This window comes from Trachemys scripta, chromosome 6 (assembly GCF_013100865.1).
Source record: "Trachemys scripta elegans isolate TJP31775 chromosome 6, CAS_Tse_1.0, whole genome shotgun sequence".
NCBI classification, from domain to species: Eukaryota; Metazoa; Chordata; order Testudines; family Emydidae; genus Trachemys; species Trachemys scripta.
Window position 1 is genome coordinate 10,306,206 of NC_048303.1, and position 20,426 is coordinate 10,326,631.

Consider the following 20,426-nt stretch of genomic DNA (forward strand, 5'->3'; position numbering starts at 1 on the left):
CTCCCCGCTGTGTGCTCCCAATGCCCCCCCGGGGATTGCCTCTACTTCCCCCTAGGCTGTCACTCCCCGCTGTGTGCTCCCAATGCCCCCCCGGGGATTGCCTCTACTTCCCCCTAGGCTGTCACTCCCCGCTGTGTGCTCCCAATGCCCCCCCGGGGATTGCCTCTACTTCCCCCTAGAATGTCACCCCCCCCCAGCTCCCAGCTGTGTGCTCCCAATGGCCGGCCCCCCGGTGTTTGCCCCTGGTTTCCCCACCGTTTCCTGCTGTGTGCCCCCCAGTGCTCTGTGTGTGTCCCCCAATGGGCCTGTGGTCCAGTTCCTACTGTGTGCCCGCAATGGTCCTCCGGTCCGTGCCCTGTCTCTGATATGTGCCCCCAATGCCCCTCTGTCCCTGCTGTGTGGACCCCCGGCCTGGGCCCCTGTCCCCACCATGTGCTCGCAATGGCCCTTCCAACCCATGCTCCATCTCCACTCTGTGCCCCTAATGCTCCCCCTGGCCTGTGCCACAGTCCCACTGTGTGCCCCAAATATTCCCCTGCCACCGGGCCTCCTCTCTTCAGTGTGTGCCCCAAATAGTCTCCCATCCCAGGCCTCTCCTGCTCCTTCGTGTGCACTAAATATTCTCCCCTTGTGATCTCCCTTGCTCCTAGTGTGTGCCTCAAATCCCCACTTCTCCACTGTGTGCCCCAAATCTCCTCAGGGCCTCCCTCCTCCCCAAGCGTGCCGCAAATATCTACTTGTCCTATGGAATGTGGAGGGGTACATTCATAATTATCCTACTCTGTATATTACTTACTGATGGGTGGGATCACTTGGGCTTACTTGAAGCCCTCTGACCCTTCTCAACAATTTTGGGGGATTGGAACTCTGTAGCTTATGAGCTATGTTTAACTAGACATTGTGCTTTGCACAAAAGTTTGTAGAGGAATAGATATTTGTGCTCAGGAAGAACAAGGGATGCAGATTCCACATCCCATTTCAGTAGCATAGGCTACACCTATGTTATCCTAGATAGTGCTTTCCTACCGCCTGTTTGTATGGAGCATTAAACTAAAAATCCTTCTTTCTTATTATGTTTGTAACCAGAAGAAAAGGTAGGGGAATGTTTAAAACAAAGCAAAGTCCCATTAGAAAAATAGTCAGCCCTAATTCAGTGTGCCTTAAATGATGTCTGGGCTGGTAGCCTTGGCAGGTTTAAGGTACTGTACTATTAAGATAGATCTTATGTGTCAGAAAATTGTGATTTGCTGATGTAAAGCTGCCTGCAATGACTCAAAAACAGGAGTACTAGCCTCAGGGCAGACTGTTAGGAAGCAGGGAACAAACACCAAATTGTCTGAGAGTGCTATAATTAGATTACACCAACCAATTATCAAGTGTAAGCTCCTCAGATGCTATACAGCCTTAACATGCAGTCACAGACAGTCCTCTTGGACACTGTCTTGCCATCCAAGTAAGCTTTCAGGTTACACCCAGTCTCAAAGGATCAGTTACTTACCCCAGGTCATCCAAGACCATTAGATCTTACACCAAAGATGATGCTTGTAGCCAATCTTATAATAAACTGTACAAAATATATTAAGTAGGAAAAGGAAACTAGTTATTTATAAAATTAAAGCAGGTGAACATACATACCCAAATGAGTTACAGTCTTAAGTTTCCAAAGGTAATAGAAGCTTCTGTATTCAGCAAGTTCTATATGTCCTTTAAGACTCGAGGGGGTCCGCAGACTATGTTTAAGGGGTCTGCAAAAGGTGACTATAAAAATAAAGTTTCAATCAAAAAATATGTGACTCCTTCCCCCTTTGTAGGTCAAAACCTGGAAGTGTTGTCATTACCATAGAAGCCCACAGTTTAGCACCCTTTCTTACACTACGTCAAATGCTGTGCCAAGACATGCAACATTGATAGTTGAATTCTGTTCAGTCAGTTATCAGTGTAAGACTCTATGGTAGGGGTCCATGGACTACAGGTTGAACTTCAAAAGGGGTCTGCATCTCCATTCAAAAGTTTTTAGGGGTCCACAGATAAAAAAAGATTGAAAACTACTACTTTAGGACTAACCCAGGCTAAGAGGCTGTGGACCTCTTATTTATGCTTAGAAAACTTTGTCCCTCAGACTTTAAGCAGCATAGAGATCCAGTTCCTTCTTTTTATGCATCTTTCTTCCCCTCCTCCATTGTGCTCTGAGCTGCAAACTCAGTTGATGGGAGGAATCCACTTGCATGGCTTGTCTTTAGAATGAGGGGGACAGAACAACCAACATTGTCCTCTTTAATGTCCCACAATAGTCCGTCTGTTATCAACAGACATTTGCTGTTGGGCAGGATGTAACATCTTCTGTTGGAAACCAGCATTTCACACTGGTTAATGTCTCTCTACTGTCTGGTGATTTACACAGTCAGAGAGGCTCACAATACAAACGCTCAAATATTACCTTACAATATGGGATACAGATATTATAAATGAAATTAATGCAGGCAGCAACTCACAGGCATTCAATAAAGTCTAAATACATTCTTATAAACAATACTAACGCACATACGTAGCTGGATTCAGTCTGGCTCATCTTTGTTATTGTTCCATTGAGACATGGGGACTTTGCCAGGAGCTGGCACCTAGTTTGCTAGCATCACATTATGTTGTGCCAGGTTCCTGTCAGGAAGATACATTCCATCCTCCATCAATGGACCCCGGGAATTTTTGTAATATTTCACTACAATAAAACTTCACTGCTGTATGTTTCCAGGAGGTCTGGCTTTTCCCCCAGGGCTATAACTTTGCTTTCTCCAGTATGATTTAGGATGAAGTCCACTGATTAAATTAGAGGTACAAAACACAAGGTCAATATACTACTCTGGTGGGAGTGCCGAAAAAGGAGTGTGCCTTTTGAACGCTCCAAGTTTTGCTTGGTCTGCTGAAGTGAACAAGGGTGATATGAAAATGGGTTTTAGATTTCATAAAGATATTTTGAAATGACTTTTTAAAATCTCCCACTTCTTTCCATGGATTTTGTTCATGAAGTGTCCAATTCATGCTGCAGTGTTCATATGGTTGGTTTGTAACCTGAAATCACTGCTGATGTTAAGTCTCCCATTTTCTGGGCTTTTTTTCCTGTGGATTCAAACCACATTTAAACTCAATATAAAACCATTTCAGGCTAAGCTGACAGGAAGAATAGTTCAGTGGTTAGGGCGCTATTCTGGGATATGGGAGACCTAGGTTCAAATCCCTACTCTGCCACAGACTTCCTATGTGACTTTGGGCAAGTCAATTAGACCCCTGATCCTTAAAGGTATTTAGGGTCCAAATGTCCCTGGAGGAAGTTTGAGGATCTGGTCCTTTGTTCCTCATTTGTAAAATGGAACTAATAACATCCCCCCTATTTCATATGTCTGTTGATAGGGTAAATACATTAAGCAGTGTGGGATGCTGAGATACTATGGTAACAGGAGCCACAGGGTGTACTGCCGGTTTGTCTGGTTAGAGCAGATGAGCCAAACAGCTTCTAATCAAGGCTACAGTTGAATGCTGAAGAAAAACTATATTTAACACCACTTGCTGGAGGGGTAACTGGGTTGCCTAAAAGCCAATTATGGTTTTAAATAATTTCTTTCAATATGAATTGGTCATGAACTGCATTCATCCACAACGTACCTTAGAAACTGTTTAGCCTTATCTATGTTAGCATGCCAAACAGTTTTGCATAGTATTGGAAATTTCAGACTGTTAGATTTTACCACTTGTAGTATTTCATCGTCTTGTGAGAGCGTTGTCCTGAAGTCTTACCCCATTTTGCATTTGAGCTTCAAGTGCTCCTTCATGGTTGCAAAGGGTGGCATGGATAAGCATTCATGTCGTGCTCCCCATCAGTACCCGGCCAGGGAAGCTAATGATCCAACCAGCAGACTAAATTTGGGGGTGAACCCTGTTCTTCTAGTCTACATTTGCGCTTCTACCATTGCTACAACCAACGGTAGTGCAACAATGGAAGATTCCCCCCCAAAAAAGTCTAGTGTAGACAAAACCCCTCAGACAGGAGTAAGATTTGTGGTTGATGGCTCTACATTCCAGTTCTCTTGCCTGATATTTAATTCCCCTTCCTTAAATTAAACCATTTACCTTCTTTACTTCCACTTTCCTGGCAGGTTACTTTATGGCTAAAAAGGATCTTTGGGGATCAACCCATTCCACAATACGAAGTGAATTCACGGACTGTTGATATTTTATATGAGCTTGCGGAATGCAATGAAACCAGAGACAAGGATGTCTCCCTCGTGATAGATGACATGAAACAGAAGACTGCAGAATATGAGTCAGAAGGTGATCATGGCGCTTCAAACTCCAGTTACAGTAAAAATGCCTTTTTCTAAGTGACCCTGTAGGGTTTCTCTTTTCTACTCGCTGTAATATCTTATAAGAAGTGTGAAAAAGTAGGATTTTGAAATCCAGCTATATATCGTCATACACAAAGGCTTTTCTCCCAACAGTGACATCAGATTGGCCAACAACAATTTCTTAAATCAACTTGAGCAGGCTGTAAAGACTGACGAGCATTTTAGCTGCTGAACTTCCTACGCTGCCAAGCTAGCTGGCACAGCACTGAAATAGAGATACTGTATGTACAAGGGTGGGGGTCAGGGTCAGGGTTAGTGTTGATCTCAAGTGTCTGAGCCAATGTTAATCTCTAACTGAGGGAAGCAATTTAGGATTCTGAAACAGCAGCGATGTTGTTTAGCAACTCCATAGCTAATCATAGGGAGTGAGCATTAGATAAAATGGAGAATGGCAGTCAGTATTTCTGGAGCAACCACGCAACTGAGGCCACCGTAATCATTCTTATTTTAACATTTCATATACTAAATAAAAACCACTTGCAAGGTTTTACTTAGGTAGGATTCTATAAGTTTATGATAGCATAAGAATTCGGATACTGTATGCAGGAGAATTTCTTTCTTCTTTCCTTACCACACCCAAAAATATGTGTGTGGTTTTTTTGTTTTTGTTTTGTTTTTCCCTGTGTAGTCTCCCAATGAATCATAGACTAGTAGGACTGGAAGGGACCTCGAGAGGTCATCTAGTCCAGTCCCCTAAGTATTATTTAGACCACCCCTGAGAGGTGTTTGTCTAACCTGCTCTTAAAAATCTCCAATTATGGACATTCCATAACCTCCCTAAGCAATTTATTCCATTGCTTACCTACCCCGACAATTAGGAAGTTTTTCCTAATGTCCAACCTAAACTGCCCTTGCTGCAATTTAAGCCATTGCTTCTTGTCTTATCCTCAGAGGTTCACGAGAACAATTTACCTCCCACCTCCTCGTAACAACAGTTTTCAAGTACATAAAAAGTTATCATGTTTCCTCTGAGTTTTCTCTTCTCCAGACTAAACAAATCCAATTTTTTCAATCTTCCCTTATAGGTCATGTTTTCTAGACCTTTAATATTTTTTGTTGCTCTTCCCTAGACTTCCTCCAATTTGTCCACATCTTTCCTGAAATGTGATGTCCAGAACTGGACACAATATTCCAGTTGAGGCCTAAACAGCATGGAATAGAGCAGAATTACTTCTTGTCTTGCTTACAACACGCCTGCTAATACATCCCAGAATGACATTTGCTTTTTTTTGCAACAGTGTTACATTGTTCACATATATTTAGCTTGTGATCCACTATGACCCCCAGATCCCTTTCCGCAATACTCTTTGCTAGGCAGTCGTTTCCCATTTTGTATGTGTGCAACTGATTGTTCCTTCCTAAGTGGAGTACTTTGCGTTTGTCCTTATTGAATTTCATCCTATTTACTTCCAGTTTGTCCAGATTATTTTGAAATTTTAATCCTATCCTCCAAAGCACTTGCAACCGTGCACAGTTTGGTATAATCCGCAAACTTTATAAGTGTGCTCTCTATGCCATTATCTAAATCCCTGATGAAGATATTGAACAGAACCGGATGCAGAACTGATCCCTGCGGGACCCCACTGGATATGCCTTTCCAGCATGAGTGAACCGCTGATAACTACTCTCTGGGAATGGTTTTCCGACCAGTTATGCACCCACCTTATAGTAGCTCCATCCCTAGTTTGTTTATGAGAAGGACATGTGAGACAGTATCAAAAGCTTTACTAAACTCAAGATATACCACATCTACCACTCCCTCCCTCCCCGCTCCAATCCATCCATCCATCCAGAAAGTTTGTTACCCTGTCAAAGAAAGGTATTAGGTTCAACTTGTTCTTGACAAATCCATGTTGACTGTTACTTATCACCTTATTATCTTCTAGGTTTTTGCAAGTTGATTGCTTAATTATTTGCTCCATTATCTTTCTGGGTACTGAAATTAAGATGACTGGTCTGTAATTCCCTAAGTTGTCCGTATTTCCCTTTTTATAGATTGGCACTATTGCCCTTTTCCAGTCCTGTGGAATCTCTCCTGTCTTCCATGACTTTTCAAAGATAATCGCTAATGGCTCAGATATCTGCTCAGTCAGCTACTTGAGTATTCTAGGATGCATTTCATCAGGCCCTTGTGACTTGAAGACATCTAACTTGTCTAAGTAATTTTTAACTTGTTCTTTCCCTATTTTAACCTCTGATCCTACCTCATTTTCACTGGACTTCACTATGTTAGACATCCAATCGCGACTAACCTTTTTAGTGAAAACTGAAACAAAAAAGTCATTTAGCACTTCTGCCACTTCCACATTTTCTGTTATTGCCCCCTCCCTCCCCCCCCCCCTTGAGTAATGGGCCTAACCTGTCCTTGGTCGTCTTCTTGCTTCAGGGATTCTCAAACTTTACTGCACCGCCACCCCGTTCTGACAACAAAGTTACTTTATGACCCTGGGGGAGGGCTGGAGCCTGAGCCCTACCACCATGGGTACGGGGAGAATGGGCTGTAGCCTCAGCCCTGATGCCCTGGGTGGGGGGTGGCGTCCTGTGTCCCAGCAAGTCTAATGCTGGCCCTGGCGACCCCCATTAAAATGGGATTGCGACACACTTTGAGGTCCCAATCCACAGTTTGAGAACTGCTGTAAATGCATTTGTAGAATGTTTTCTTGTTCTCCTTTGTGTCGCTAGCTAGTTGAATCTTGTTTTGTGCCTTGGCCTTTCTAATTTTGTCCCTACATACTTGTGTTATTTGTTTATATCCATCCTTTGTAATTTGACCTAGTTTCTACTTTTTGTAGGACTCTCTTTTTAAGATCCATCCAATAGATTGTTTATGTAATACTTACAAAATGGAGCACAGAACATTGAACCTTAAACTGTGTCTTTTGTGTCTGATTAGACTGTAAGTACCTTGAAGCAGACTGTGTATTCTAAATTTGTATAGTCTCATGCACACCTGTGACAAATATTAAATGAAAGTAACTATTTGGTTTTTCAGCCAACTATCTACAGGAACTTCTCATGGAGAGTGTGAATCTTTCCTTCAACAGTCTCTCTAGCGCAGGCACCAGCTATCTGAATGCATTGGTAGATAGTGCAATGGCGCTTGAAACAAGGGACACTTCCCTGGCAAGGTAATTCTTCCACAGTTTGCTGAAGTCTGGGTCAGTGGTGTCCAATCTTCTCAGCTTGAGGCCACAATCAGTTCTCTGGGGCCAATTTTCTGCCCTGTTCCACTTCTTTGTGCCACTTATGCAGCACAAAGTGAGTGGAAAGCACCCGCAATTCTGTGGTGGGGGAGTTCCCAGTGGATGTAGCGTTGAAATGGCCATCTCCTACTCCTCCCTCCCTATACTCTCTGCAGCAGGTCAAGAGTGGGGAGGGGGCGTAGCTGACGGATGCTGCACTCCAGCTGTCCCCTGCTGGAGGCTCTTATGCTAGCAGGCACAATTTACAGAAGCTCCTAGCTGGACTCAGCTAAAGAATCAGGGAGCTGTAACTGGCTGCTCATTCCCAGCTTCTCGTCTTTTCCCCCCCTCTTGGGCTACTCTGAGTCAGTGTGTGGGAGTGGGAGCCATCCTTTGCTAGCCACTTCCATAGGCCCAGAGGGAGCCAGTCTAGCTGCTGTCCTGCTCTTCCCGGGGCCCCCAGAGCCAGCAGAGAAGCAGGCAATGGAGTAGTCAATGTTACTCTCACTTCCTATTCCTGTGATGGTGCAGGCGGCCAGCAGAGGTGCTGTTGAGCACTTGCAGTAGGGAAGGACCCATAGCTGCTCTGTGGGTAGCTGCAGTGGTTGGCTGATTCAGAGGTTTCTGCTGAAGAATTGCAAAGTGTAAATTCAGGGGTTGCATTTTCAATTCTTAATTAAATAGACTTTTCCTTAATGTAGTCACCCTCAAGAGCCACAAGTTGGACACCTCAGTATTTCAAATCTGATTTCCCTAAAACCTGCTAGGGTCTGCTCAGCCCTTCATCCTTTTGGACAGATTTAAATGGAGTATTTGGCTGTGCATCCTGCATAGATTTCTCAGATGAAACCTTACAAAAATGAGGTTCAGTCTGGCTCTCTTAATAAAAGTAGGGGTTTTCCATGTGCCTTTAGCTAAAATGTCCCTTTCTGCCTCTGTTCCTCTCCTTCCTACTCCAGCTGTTGTGCAGTGTGGTTTGCTCAGGCTGCATGCCATCATCTGTCCCAGAAGCGGTGGCAGTTCAGTTAGTGCATGTTTATAGCTTGTGAAATGCTTCATGATAAAAGGAGCAGTATAAATGTGTGTTGCATAGCAATTAAAATGTTAAACTATTTTGAATTTTATGTACATTGTCAAACCCTGGCTTATAGAAGTTCTTAGCTATTTGGATTGTAAGATAGTTTAGACAGACCTAACTGTTAACAGATGTGCCATTATTTGAGAACAATCCTACAAAAACTTTATGGAAAGTGTGAAAGAAAATAAGTGATTATATAACCCTGAGCTTCAGCGGCGTGGACTTCTAAACAGATCAATGAAATCTCTTGTTTCATTAGCTTCATCCCCGCTATCAATGATTTGACCTCAGATTTACATACGACAGAATCGAGAAACAGAGAAATGGAGCTTGAATTGACCAGCCTTAGGAAAAAGCTAACTGCAGCTCTGGTGTTGGAAAAACATCTCCAAGAGTGAGTAGTTGGGGAGAAAGGGAAAGAGCTGAATGGGGTTTGCTGGTCCCCTGTTCTCAGCAACTTTGTCTATGAACAGTAACAAGGACATCTGAATATTGAGTTCAATATTGCTCTACTTCACAGCAATTTAAACCACTAGTCAAGGCCCTTGCAAAAAATTTGCTTCAAATAGTTAAGAGGTTTAAAAATCCCAAGCCTACAATGATGAAATTAAACATTATGGGTTGACTAGTGCTCACAAGTATGTGCCTGCATCTCCCACTTATGGCTTTGTGCATATTTTTCTGAGCATGAGTAGTGTGGTTTAGTGGTAAAAATAAGGGATTGGATTAGAACAAAAAAGATTCCCCAAAAGAATCTTCTTTAACCAAAAGATTATAAAATTCCACTAAGTCCACCAGCGACCTCACCATGCAGATTTAATTTACATTGAAGTGCTTGGATACTACAATGAGGGGCACTACAGTAAACTCTTAACTATTGTGACATTGATAGCAGCAGCAGCATAGTTAATGTTGTAGAACTAGCATTCCCGTGTACTTGTCCCAGCTCTGCCATTACCGCACTGCATGATTTTAGTTAAGTCTCTTAACAGTTGTAGTCCTAGGTTCTCCACTAACTAATCTAGTATAGTGACCCACCAGATTATTAATATGAGTTGTTGTACAGATGTCCTGGCTTTTCATGCAGATGCCCTGCTATTAGTAGGGATATCCTAGGGTCTTGGGAATCTGTGGGGTATCTGTGCATATGGAAATCTCTCCACAAATAGACTGAGCTGGTGGAGAGACTGTGAGTGAAACTCAGTTTTCTGTTTCACTTTGTCCCTCCTGTGGGTGTTTACTTGAGTGTTAATTTGGCTGAAGGTTAGTAAGCCACATATATTCACCACAATTTTCTTCTTAAAGGGACCTTAAAAAAACAGAAGAACATCTGGCAATGGAAAAAGCCAAAGCTGACAGCCGAACCCAGAACATGAAGTTCCTGAAGGATAAATCTGAGGACTTCAAATTCAGGATAAAGGCTGCAGAGGTTGGTGATAAACATCTTCTACCAGTATTGTTGAAGGAATATGTGATCATGCCAAATTGGGCCCCAAAATGTATGGTGTCACTATTAGAGACCTCTTTGGAGCTTCTTGGCCTCCAAGAGGGGAAATCTATTACAACTAACACTTGGAAATAAGGAATGGTTGGTCCTTGAAGGGAATCAGTTGTAACTGATCCCCCGTCACCTTTCCTGCAGAGCTGGGGATAAGTGGATGGATGCTGTGATCCTTGGATTCTTTCGCTTAAGAGGTAAGAGAGGCCTTAGGGGTTGAATGTGTCCCCTGCTGGAGTGGGGTGGTAAGTAGTTGCCCCAATATTTTAAAGTTAGGGTTTAGAGTTTTAAAGCTAGTTGTATATAAGGCTATGATTTTGTTACACAAATTTTTTAATCAATTTCACAACATAGGTGTGTGTGGGGGGAACCATACTCACAGAAAGGTTATGGTCTGGGGCTGAGGGATTGAAGAATGAGCTCACCCCACAATTGTGGCTTTATTAAATTGACTTTATTAAAATTAATGATTACCATGAACAGCGCAACTGCTGTACCAAAAATGTAGCCTTAGTTGTATACTGGGAGGACAAATGTAAATATGTAAGCAAGTGTGTAGCTTTTTACTCACATGAATTGTCCCGTTAAAGTTACACATGGGCTTTAAGTGTTGGAGGACTGAGACCTTAAAGCAACAATTACAGGTAAGTAAATGTAGGTCCCCCATAGCTATTTTTCAGTTAAATAAGAGCAATTTTTTCCAGTGTTCCTTGATAGAGAAGATTAGGGTTGGAAGAGACCTCAGGAGGTCATCTAGTCCAACGCTCTGCTCAAAGTAGGAACCTTCATAAATTTGGGGAACCTTCATAAATTTAAAAATGTGTAAGCATGGATTATAGTTGGAATTACTCTTCACATATTTGTCTGTACAGATGATATCAGAGAGCATGTTCTTTTCGAATATCATGATTTTGGTAGTGGTACAGTGTAACATGCATTGCATATTGGTTACTTGACTGATTTGGACTAGTTAAGTACTATATGAGAAATTAAGTTTCCCAACCCCCTATGAAGCAAGTAAGGGTGAGTGTTACAGGCCACTTTGACAGAATGACTATGTACAATAGTCTGGCAATTCTGAGGGATAAATGTTTTATTAGTATGATGACATTTTACTAGGTAAACCTACTCATGTCCTCATTGAATGCTCTAGTCATGCTGGTTTTCTAGTAGGTATATTGCTGTTTATGGATGTTTCATTAGCCACTGACTCCACAGTTAAAGTTGCTTGAAGATAGCACTTAAAACAGCACTAAATTCCTGCTATAGTTAACTTTTTTTTCTTTTTGCCTGCTTATGTTAAAATACAAGGAAGCATCAAAATATCTCTCTGCATTTTCTGTTTAAAGTTTTGCTATGAATAATGTATTGTACACTGTCTGTTCAGTAGAGGAGCAGGGTGTGCTGTACAAACTGTGAACTGTTTTTCTCTTGTAGGAACAGCTTTCTGCAAGCGGGATGGATCCTTCCTTGACACATCAGTCATTAGTGAGCCTCTCAGAGGTGGGTGTGTTGTGACAAGAGGGACATTTCTGAAGTGGTGCATGTGAATCAGCATTTGTTTGGCTAGTTTAATGAAATAACATTTATCCATGTGGATGCTCGAGTACACGTGTATGTTAGAGCGAGGTCCAAACCAACATCCCACATCCAAATGCCGCTGATCTGTGGTGGTGTCCAAAATCTAATCTGTGATTCAAATTTTACATCCTGAGGCCTCCTCCACTTTTATGTGAACATAACATTTTTGGATATAATTGTGAATACTGTAAGATAATAATGATGTAATTTGTTAAAGAGACACTGTCACAATACTTTCATTTTTAAAAAAACATGTTTGCTGTGTTTCTAATTGTGGATTCACCAGCTCTTTGCTGCTGCACATGATATCTGTCTGAGTCTGTTCTTTCTGCTGTCACAACACTAATATCACCCTGTTACTATAACAGAGAGAATTCCAAACGTGTAATGTGCTTTTTGCCATTTATGTTGTTTTATTTCTTGCTTATTAGTTAGTTTGAATGATGAATATAGCCTTGTCAGTTTCACTTTGTGGATGTCATGAACTAGCATTGTTTGGCAGTATTTGGATTGCAAAATGTTTCAGGGGAAATGCTGGTTGATAAATGTTCCCATTGAAATTTTAAATTTAAAAAAATCATAGAAACTTCTACGTAGGTCTTGGTTTGTAAAACTTTTGTTTTCTCATAGAGCCTAAATATGGAGGCAATTTTGACTTGACAGTGTTCTTTTATCTGTTTTGCAGAGTGCTGAACAAATGTTTGGGGTGGAGGGGGGTGTAAATTACTGGATCATAGGTTTATCTTTGACTTTTAAATGGCTTTAGTGCTAGTGAAAGTTGCTTGATTAGTAACCCTCAAAAAGTTAACTCTTCTCTTTGTGCACTGAATGGGTACAGCACCAAAAGTGGTGGTGGAAGGTTCCCCACACTGTCCCACCTATGTGGCTCAGCCCTGTTCTGGCAGGGCAGCCTTTAGGTGTTAGTGTGTAATTCATTCTTTGTGATCTATTCAGTCTTGGCCTGTGCTGAGATCACCAGCAAGGGTCTCAGGTAGTGCCCATTGTGAAAGTGTTTTTCTGTGACATGGACACCTGTCCACTGGATTATAGATTGAGATCACCACCTCCTTTCACACAGACCAGCGAACAGCCACCAAATGGTATATTGTGTGAAAAGACATTGTATTTTTTCATAAGGGTAATACAAAAATTTGCGTTTTTACTTCAATATAAAACTTCAACTGGATTTGACTAAATAAAATTGTTGGAATATTAAATCCTGGGAAGAGTTATAGATCCTTAATCAGAATTACGGCAACAGTGGGCTCCCTTAAAATGTGTACAGAATAAAACATTTGGAAATTCATAAATGCTTTGTTTTACTGATTTGCATCACTTCTACCAAATTAGATTGCAGAAATATAACCTGGTGCTTTTCTGTATTCACAGAAACTGTCTGAACTAAAGCAACAGACTGTGCCTTTGAAGAAGAAACTGGAGTCCTACTTGGACTTAACTCCTGTAATTATTTCTACTACTATTCTCTTCTGGTATTTGAAGTGTGTGTGTATATGTATGTATGTATGTATATATATATATATATATATATATGGAATAGCTTCTATTTAGATGCTATAATTTAGGCATTAATTTCACTGTCAAATTAACTTCAGGGGCTGTTTTGTAGCTGAAATATTTTAGATATATATAGACATCAAAATGTAAATAAATTCCGTTGCAATGGCATTGACAGGCTGACAGTTGTGCTGTTTCCAAACTCTGTGTACGTCCCTTAATGAATTGTCTAGACGAAGGATTTTGCTTAAATAGAAGGCTGTTTAAATAGTTCCTCTAGATAGTTTTTGCTCTCTTCTACCACAATGCATGGGAATCGAACCCAAATAAACTGGTTGGATAAGCTAGGCATCAGGTGAATTATCTGGAAAAGTTGAGAGGAAAACAAAAATCTATGGTACAATTATTTTCCAAAGATTATCAATAATTTTAAAACTTTGAATCTGCTGGTACATACCACCATTACTGTTAATCATTTATGTAGCAGTATAAATGGTTACAGCATTGTGCAGTAGTTGGAGTTCAGGTAAGGGAACCTCTGTAAACAACTGTACAGTAATTCAAAGAGATTAGAGCCAACCGTAGTTTATTAATCCACAAAGTGAGAGGTATCCAAACCCTGTCTTTGCATGAAGTGGACAGGTCACCTGTATGTGTGCTTGAGGGACAATCTAAGTGCAGCACTTGGAGAGCTCCTCTGAAAGTGGATGAAACACAAAATTCATGTTCCTTTCTCAAATCAGTAGTGAGGGATTCTCCTTCTTGGACATAGAGAAGATGCTGCCACAATTGGGGGGTAGCAGTGTGATTTATTAAATGAACCTATGTGTCGAGATTCACAGTTCTACCTCTCGTATTTGTCTGGCCCCATTACTGTAGTTTCTGGGCGCCTCACAATCTGTAATGTATTTATCCTCACAGCACCTTGTGAGGTAGGGAAGTGCTATTATCTCCTATCCCAGATGGGGAAATGAGGCACAGAGCCATTAAGTGCCTTGCCCAAGGTCTCCTAGGTCCTCAGCTAATGCCTTAACCACTGGACCATCCTTCTTGTCTTCACCAACCCGCTCCTTGCAGTGAGTTCCCCCACTACACACATCCTTGCTGCAGGTCTGACTCCCTCACCTTAGATCAGTGGTTCTCAACCTTTCCAGACTACTGGACCCCTTTCAGGAGGCTGATTTGTCTTGCGTACTCCAAGTTTCACCTCCATTTAAAAACTACTTGCTTAAAAAATCAGACATGACATAATGCAAAAGTGTCCCAGCACACTATTACTGAAAAATTGGTTTTTCTCATTTTTACCATGTAATTATAAACTAAATCGCACCCCCCCTCACCTCCCTAGGTTGTGAAACACTGATATAGCATATATCAGTTTGTTCTGACTTTGCTAGAGCTTTTCATGTAGCCTTTTGTAAAAGTAGGCAACTATCTAGATGAGTTGACACCTCTGGAAGACCTCTGCGTACTCCCCTCTATCCTAGTCCCCAGACGCAGTTTGCTTGGTTCTGTCAAGGGACTCGAGACACCAAAATTGGCTTTTATTCTTCCCATTTTCCGTAGCTTGCTTTCAGTGAATGTGGAAGGTTCAGCCTTGCCCCTTAGCCTTTGTGCTTCTCTCACCACTGGCTGAGTGCCTGAGATGCTGAGTGGGAGAGGAGTGTTCCTACAAGCAGGCTATGTGCACATGTGAGCACCTTCCTAGTCAGTGTCTGGGCTGCAAACACTGCTGGGAATGTTTAAAACCAGGTTTCAGAGTAGCAGCCGTGTTAGTCTGTATCCGCAAAAAGAACAGGAGTACTTGTGGCACCTTAGAGACTAACAAATTTATTAGAGCATAAGCTTTCGTGGGCTACTGCCCACTTCTTCGGATGCATAACCAGGCTCTCTTGATCAAGAGCTTTGTGAATTTTTCATGGAAATGTTTCTTTTAACATTAGGCTTTCTAAAAGCTCTTTCAAAATCCATTAAATTTTGGGTTGCTCTGTGTCTTTAATTGCAGCACGTTTTCCATCTTGGAGGAACACATGGAGACCATTTGATTATCCCCCACTCCTCTCCTATCCTTTATTAAAATCTTTTGGGTGAGGAGAAACCCTGTGTTTCAAGCTGAAACAGGACTGTCGCTACTTGCGGTTAACATGACATTTTTCTTTCTTTTAGAATCCTTCCCTTGCTCGAGTGAAGATTGAAGAAGCAAAGCGGGAGCTGGTAAGGGCTTTTGTTGCTTACAGAGATTTAAATGGACCCTGGCCCTTCTCTCCTCCCCCCCCAAGGCCAAAAAAAAATATCATCCAAAACTCCAACGTTGATGATGGTTAGGTTCGGGTTTATCTTCTCAGCTTCTAATCTTGACACTCTCTCCAGAGATAAAGATCTGGCTAAAAATGTGGCTCAGATTAGATGGAAGTGATTCTTGTTGATAGGGAGGAACAGATGTTGAAGGTCGGCCCAGCTTTTCAGAGTTATTTAGATGCCTTAGTCTCACTGCAGTCAGTGGAAGTTAGTCACCTAAATAGCTTTGAAGAACTCTGCGGAAGTGTTTGCACCACCTTTCGAGGATGCTTTTTGCTAAAATGATTTGCCGTCTCTAGGCCCTTTTGGACACATCACTGCTGCTGGATTCTCAGAGGGTAGTTGTGGCCCGTAATGCATTTTTAATCAGCAGTGGGACAGGAGTACGGCCATTTCTCTATATAATAGACTGCACAAAGGTCATCCATGCATTTGTCTCCTGCAGGCTTGATTGCTGCTAAGTGCTGTATATAGGGTTGCCTTTGAAGTCCACATGGGACTGCAGCTGCCCTTCTCCTGAGTGTCATGGACCAGTGTGTACATAACACCTGTGCTTAAGTTTTTGCACTAGCTTCCTATTTGCTTCTAGATGCAATTGAAGGTGTTGATAATCATTAAGGCCCTAAACAGTCAGGATCACAATTATAAGACCATCTGTCTCTTTGGACAGTACCAGTAGGATCAATGGTGAGGCACTTATTTCATGAATTTGATCCCTCTTCACCACTGGTAGGGCTTTCTCAGGTGAGAGTTTTAGTAATATGCTTTGGCAGCCTATCTATGTCTAGTTTCAGAGTAACAGCCGTGTTAGTCTGTATCCGCAAAAAGAAGAACAGGAGTACTTGTGGCACCTTAGAGACTAACAAATTTATTAGAGCATAAGCTTTCGTGGACTACAGCCCACTTCTTCGGATGCATATCCGAAGTGGGCTGTAGTCCACGAAAGCTTATGCTCTAATAAATTTGTTAGTCTCTAAGGTGCCACAAGTACTCCTGTTCTTCTTTTTATCTATGTCTAGTAACCCTTCCGAGCATGATGGGAAGCTCACCACATGTGACTAGCATTTTGCTGTTTTTGTGCATGTGTGTGGAATTTGTATGTTAATCTCAGTAAAACAAGAATACAGGGTTCTCCAATATTCCTGTTCTGTGCATCACATTGTAAGAGATTGTGTCATGGACTCTCTATTCACCCCCCCACGCCCCTTTCATTCACTTGGTTCTAAAAATGTTGCATTCCAAGGACCATGAGGATCACACAGCATGGACCAGTGGTGTCAGTTTGGAAATAATTACTGTGATTTAGCCTTTTAGCTACCTGGCAATAAGCTCCCTAGATGTTACAAGCCAAACTTGTTTGTTTGTGGACTATAAGTATAACAATGGATGCTTTATTAGGGTTTGATATTTGGAGATTGTCCTGGGAACAATGTAACATTGTCATAATATTAAAAAATGCTGTATATCTTTTTGGGTCATCATTCAGATTGGTAATGCTAATTTTTGGCTTTTTATGATGACTTATTTTTCTCTGTTCATGAGCTGCTAAATGCTGAGTCACCTATTATATTCTCAACTAAACGTGCGTTGTACCGAGTACTGGTAAACATCCCACACCAATAATGCTCTTTCAGTTATTTGGGTTAATGGATACAAATGATGTCCAATGGGGTTGACCGTTGGAGACATATTTGTCTAACAATGATGTAAAAGTTATTTGCATTGCCACTGATTTCTCTTGTTTCTTTCTCCCTCTAGAATGCTCTAGAAGCTGAGTTCTCCAGTAAAGTGGACATGATGGCACTGTCAGTACCAGAGCCCAGCAAACGCCGATTTACCTAAAGTCAACTGTATGGGAAAAGGACTTTTTTTTTTTTTTTTTAAGGTAGACTTTTGGGGCTCCTAAACATGGTGGTGTATTCCTCACTGTTGGGGCCTGCGCACTTGCCATCTTTCTGCCAAGCACACAGATTTGGTTTTGTAAAAAATATGTATATTTCTGTTTTCTGTAAGGCTGAATAATAAAAACAAGGCTTCTTTCTCTGTCCATTTTTAGAAATATGAGCTAAAACTGGTAAATGACCTCCAGATGGCGACCTAATCAGCAAAAAAGCAGTTTCATGTTTGGTTAAATTTCTGTACTAGGTATCTTCTGTTTTACTAAATTAGATCAACTGGGGAAAAAGGGAGGGAGGAAGGAGTTGGGACTTGACAGAAAACTATCTGGTTAGTCTTGGTCTCTTCTTCTCCCCTACCAGATTCTGGAGCTCTAGCCTTAGAAGAGTCCTCTATTTGGTGAGTCAAGGGAAACTAGACAGCATTTGTTATTACATCTTGTGAGATGAGTCTCCTCACCCAACATCAATCACTTTTCTCTTCTCTTCAAATCCTTTTTTAAAATGAATGTAGAGTTCTAGCTGTTAAGACACAGCTTAATTCCTCTCCCCATTTTAACATAACAGGCGCCTGCTGCAGACATAAATTGAAGTGACTGACTTGAAAGGCACTGAGAGTAGTAAGGCCACTATAGAGTAGTAGCACCACTATAGCCTGTTCAAGCCTTGGAGCCAGCCAACAAGGAGGATGCCTTTTTTTTGGTGGGATAGATGGCTGCCTGCCATCGCCCTGAGCTCAGTTCCTCATTTCATAGAGAGCACTGAACAGCCTTTGGCTGGCAACAGCTTTCACTGCTCACCTGGGTTGGATTTGAATCAGTGACCTAGAGCTGAAATCTCCTAATACTGACCCCATGAGGGTCTCCACTTGCCCTGCAGTCTAATCAAATTAGATTATATCCTCAACTGTGAGGTTTGCACTGGGTTAAGGCTTTGCTGCCTTCCTTGTTCTTTTTAGTACATAATGATTAATATTAAATCAATGGAAGAAACTCCAGAGAACTTGCTGTAGTTCAGCTATGAGGGGAAAAGTGATAGAAAAAAGATATAGGTGCCTAATTGACACTTCTAGTTCTGGGAGCTCCTAAGCTTTGGGTGTATTGAGCCTGGAGAATGTAGAAATACAAGCAATGACTGAATGAGCAGGCAAATGAGGGGAGAAGAGTTCATTGCCTACATTAGTCACCACTGCATGCCAATTACTGTCCCCTCCTTCAGCTGCACTCCCCCTTCAATTCACAGTAGGGATTGGGCTTTACTGGATCTATAGGAGGATCTACTTTCTCCATGACCTTGTTCCCGCTTGTGCCTACCTGCTTCTTGATGCAATGCCAGCATGGGATCTAGGGCTACGGTGAGCTTGATTATGTGTGAGATCAGGAGCAGCAGATCTACAGGGCTGGTGTGCTATACTCTCAACCTCCTTTGTGGTTCTCCCCAAACCTTTCCCTATGGGGATGATTTGAAGAAAGCTCTGCGAGCTGAATCTCCTGGACCATCTCACCTTCCCAGAGGAGAGGACTGTTGGGGTTTGGCTGCTAAACGGTAATGTTAAATAAGCCAGGATTAGGGCTATTTACCCTTGTAGATGGTCTCACTTCTTTCTAGGTTCAGCTAATAGGACCCAGAGGCTTCAGGAACATCAGTCTGCTGGATACAGGGTGGCAGTGGACTAGCTGGGAATAATACTTGAGTGAAGCTTCATTCAGATCAGTGCTAAGTTAAGCCCTTGATTTTAGTACAGTACACTGCAAACTTGCATTTTTCCACATCTGGCTTTGCAGCAGCAGAACCTACCCAAGCATCCACGCTACGTACGTTGGTATCGGCCGACAGCCTGACTATACAGGCAGCAGCAGGGGCTGGAGTTTGACTTCAGTGCTACTGTCCAAAGATAGCTGGATTGCTGAAACCTATCCTACTTGGTACTGTTAGGAAATGTCCCGGGGGTGGGGGGAATCAAACAGCTGTGTGCTAGCTCTGTGCCAGAACTGTGCCATCTGCTGCAGTCACATAAATCAGTTGCCACAGCACAGTTCAGCTTTCAGTTAGTGTGGTGAAAATCAAATAAATGTTAGACCTTGACACTTATTTTTAACGAGTTCTCAGTTCTTCAATTACATAGTGTTGTAAATGTACACGTTGCTTTACAAAACAGTAAGAGATCCCTTATCGTTGGTATTGTACATTATGAAACAGTCTCACAACTGAAAATACTCCAGACCCTAGATAGTCCAGTTCAATTTAAATTATCTGTTCATTTTTCTGAAAGACATTGCACCTGATTTTCAGAGGTGCTGAGTATGCACCATTTCAACAGAAGGCCCCTCCTCTTGCCAAAACTTGTGTGCTTACTTATCTTTATGTAGTTTCATTGATTTCAACAGGATTTACTCACTGACCATAAAATTAAGCAGGCATGAAGGCTTTTGCAGGATTGGGGCCAAAAGGCCCAGATCTTCAAAGTATTTAAGCACCAATGGACACTTTTGAGGAGCTGGGCCAAAGTCAGTATGAGTTACGGAATTGTTCAGTCACTGAAAAGGGGAGATTACAATGGGTCATACTGAAAGGTGAATCAACCCAGTTACGCTTATCACGTACAAAAGATATTTGATCATAATGCAATAATCTGGCCCAAAACAAACACTGTTCTTCCATTGACAAAATCAAGATATCAAAAACATCTCTGGAAAAGAAAAATAATACAAGTACATGATATGTTGGTCATTTTCAAATACACATTCATATGTGTACATTATTTTACTATACAATGATAGTTACTTTTCCTATTAATTGCTAACATAATTCCTATTTTTAAGAAAGGGAAAAAAAGTGATCCGGGTAACTACAGGCCCAGTTTGACATCTGTAGTATGCAAGGTCTTAGAAAAAATTTTGAAGGAGAAAGTAATTAAGGACATTGAGGTCAATGGTAATTGGGACAAAATACAACATGGTTTTACAAAAGGTAGATTGTACC

The 20,426-nt window shown here is 41.8% G+C and overlaps 1 protein-coding gene across 1 annotated transcript in view; it reads left to right on the forward strand.

Moving 5' to 3' along the window:
- The window catches only part of HAUS1 (HAUS augmin like complex subunit 1), a 21,184-nt gene extending 894 nt beyond the window's left edge, over nucleotides 1-20,290 (forward strand). Inside the window, exons 2-9 of the mRNA XM_034774591.1 lie at nucleotides 4,149-4,323; nucleotides 7,390-7,525; nucleotides 8,917-9,051; nucleotides 9,963-10,086; nucleotides 11,593-11,658; nucleotides 13,126-13,197; nucleotides 15,418-15,465; nucleotides 17,308-20,290. Of these exons, the coding sequence (XP_034630482.1) occupies nucleotides 4,149-4,323; nucleotides 7,390-7,525; nucleotides 8,917-9,051; nucleotides 9,963-10,086; nucleotides 11,593-11,658; nucleotides 13,126-13,197; nucleotides 15,418-15,465; nucleotides 17,308-17,391 (840 nt within the window). The 3' untranslated portion in view covers nucleotides 17,392-20,290. The remainder of the gene's footprint in view (nucleotides 1-4,148; nucleotides 4,324-7,389; nucleotides 7,526-8,916; nucleotides 9,052-9,962; nucleotides 10,087-11,592; nucleotides 11,659-13,125; nucleotides 13,198-15,417; nucleotides 15,466-17,307) is intronic.
- The last annotated feature ends 136 nt before the right edge of the window (nucleotides 20,291-20,426 follow it).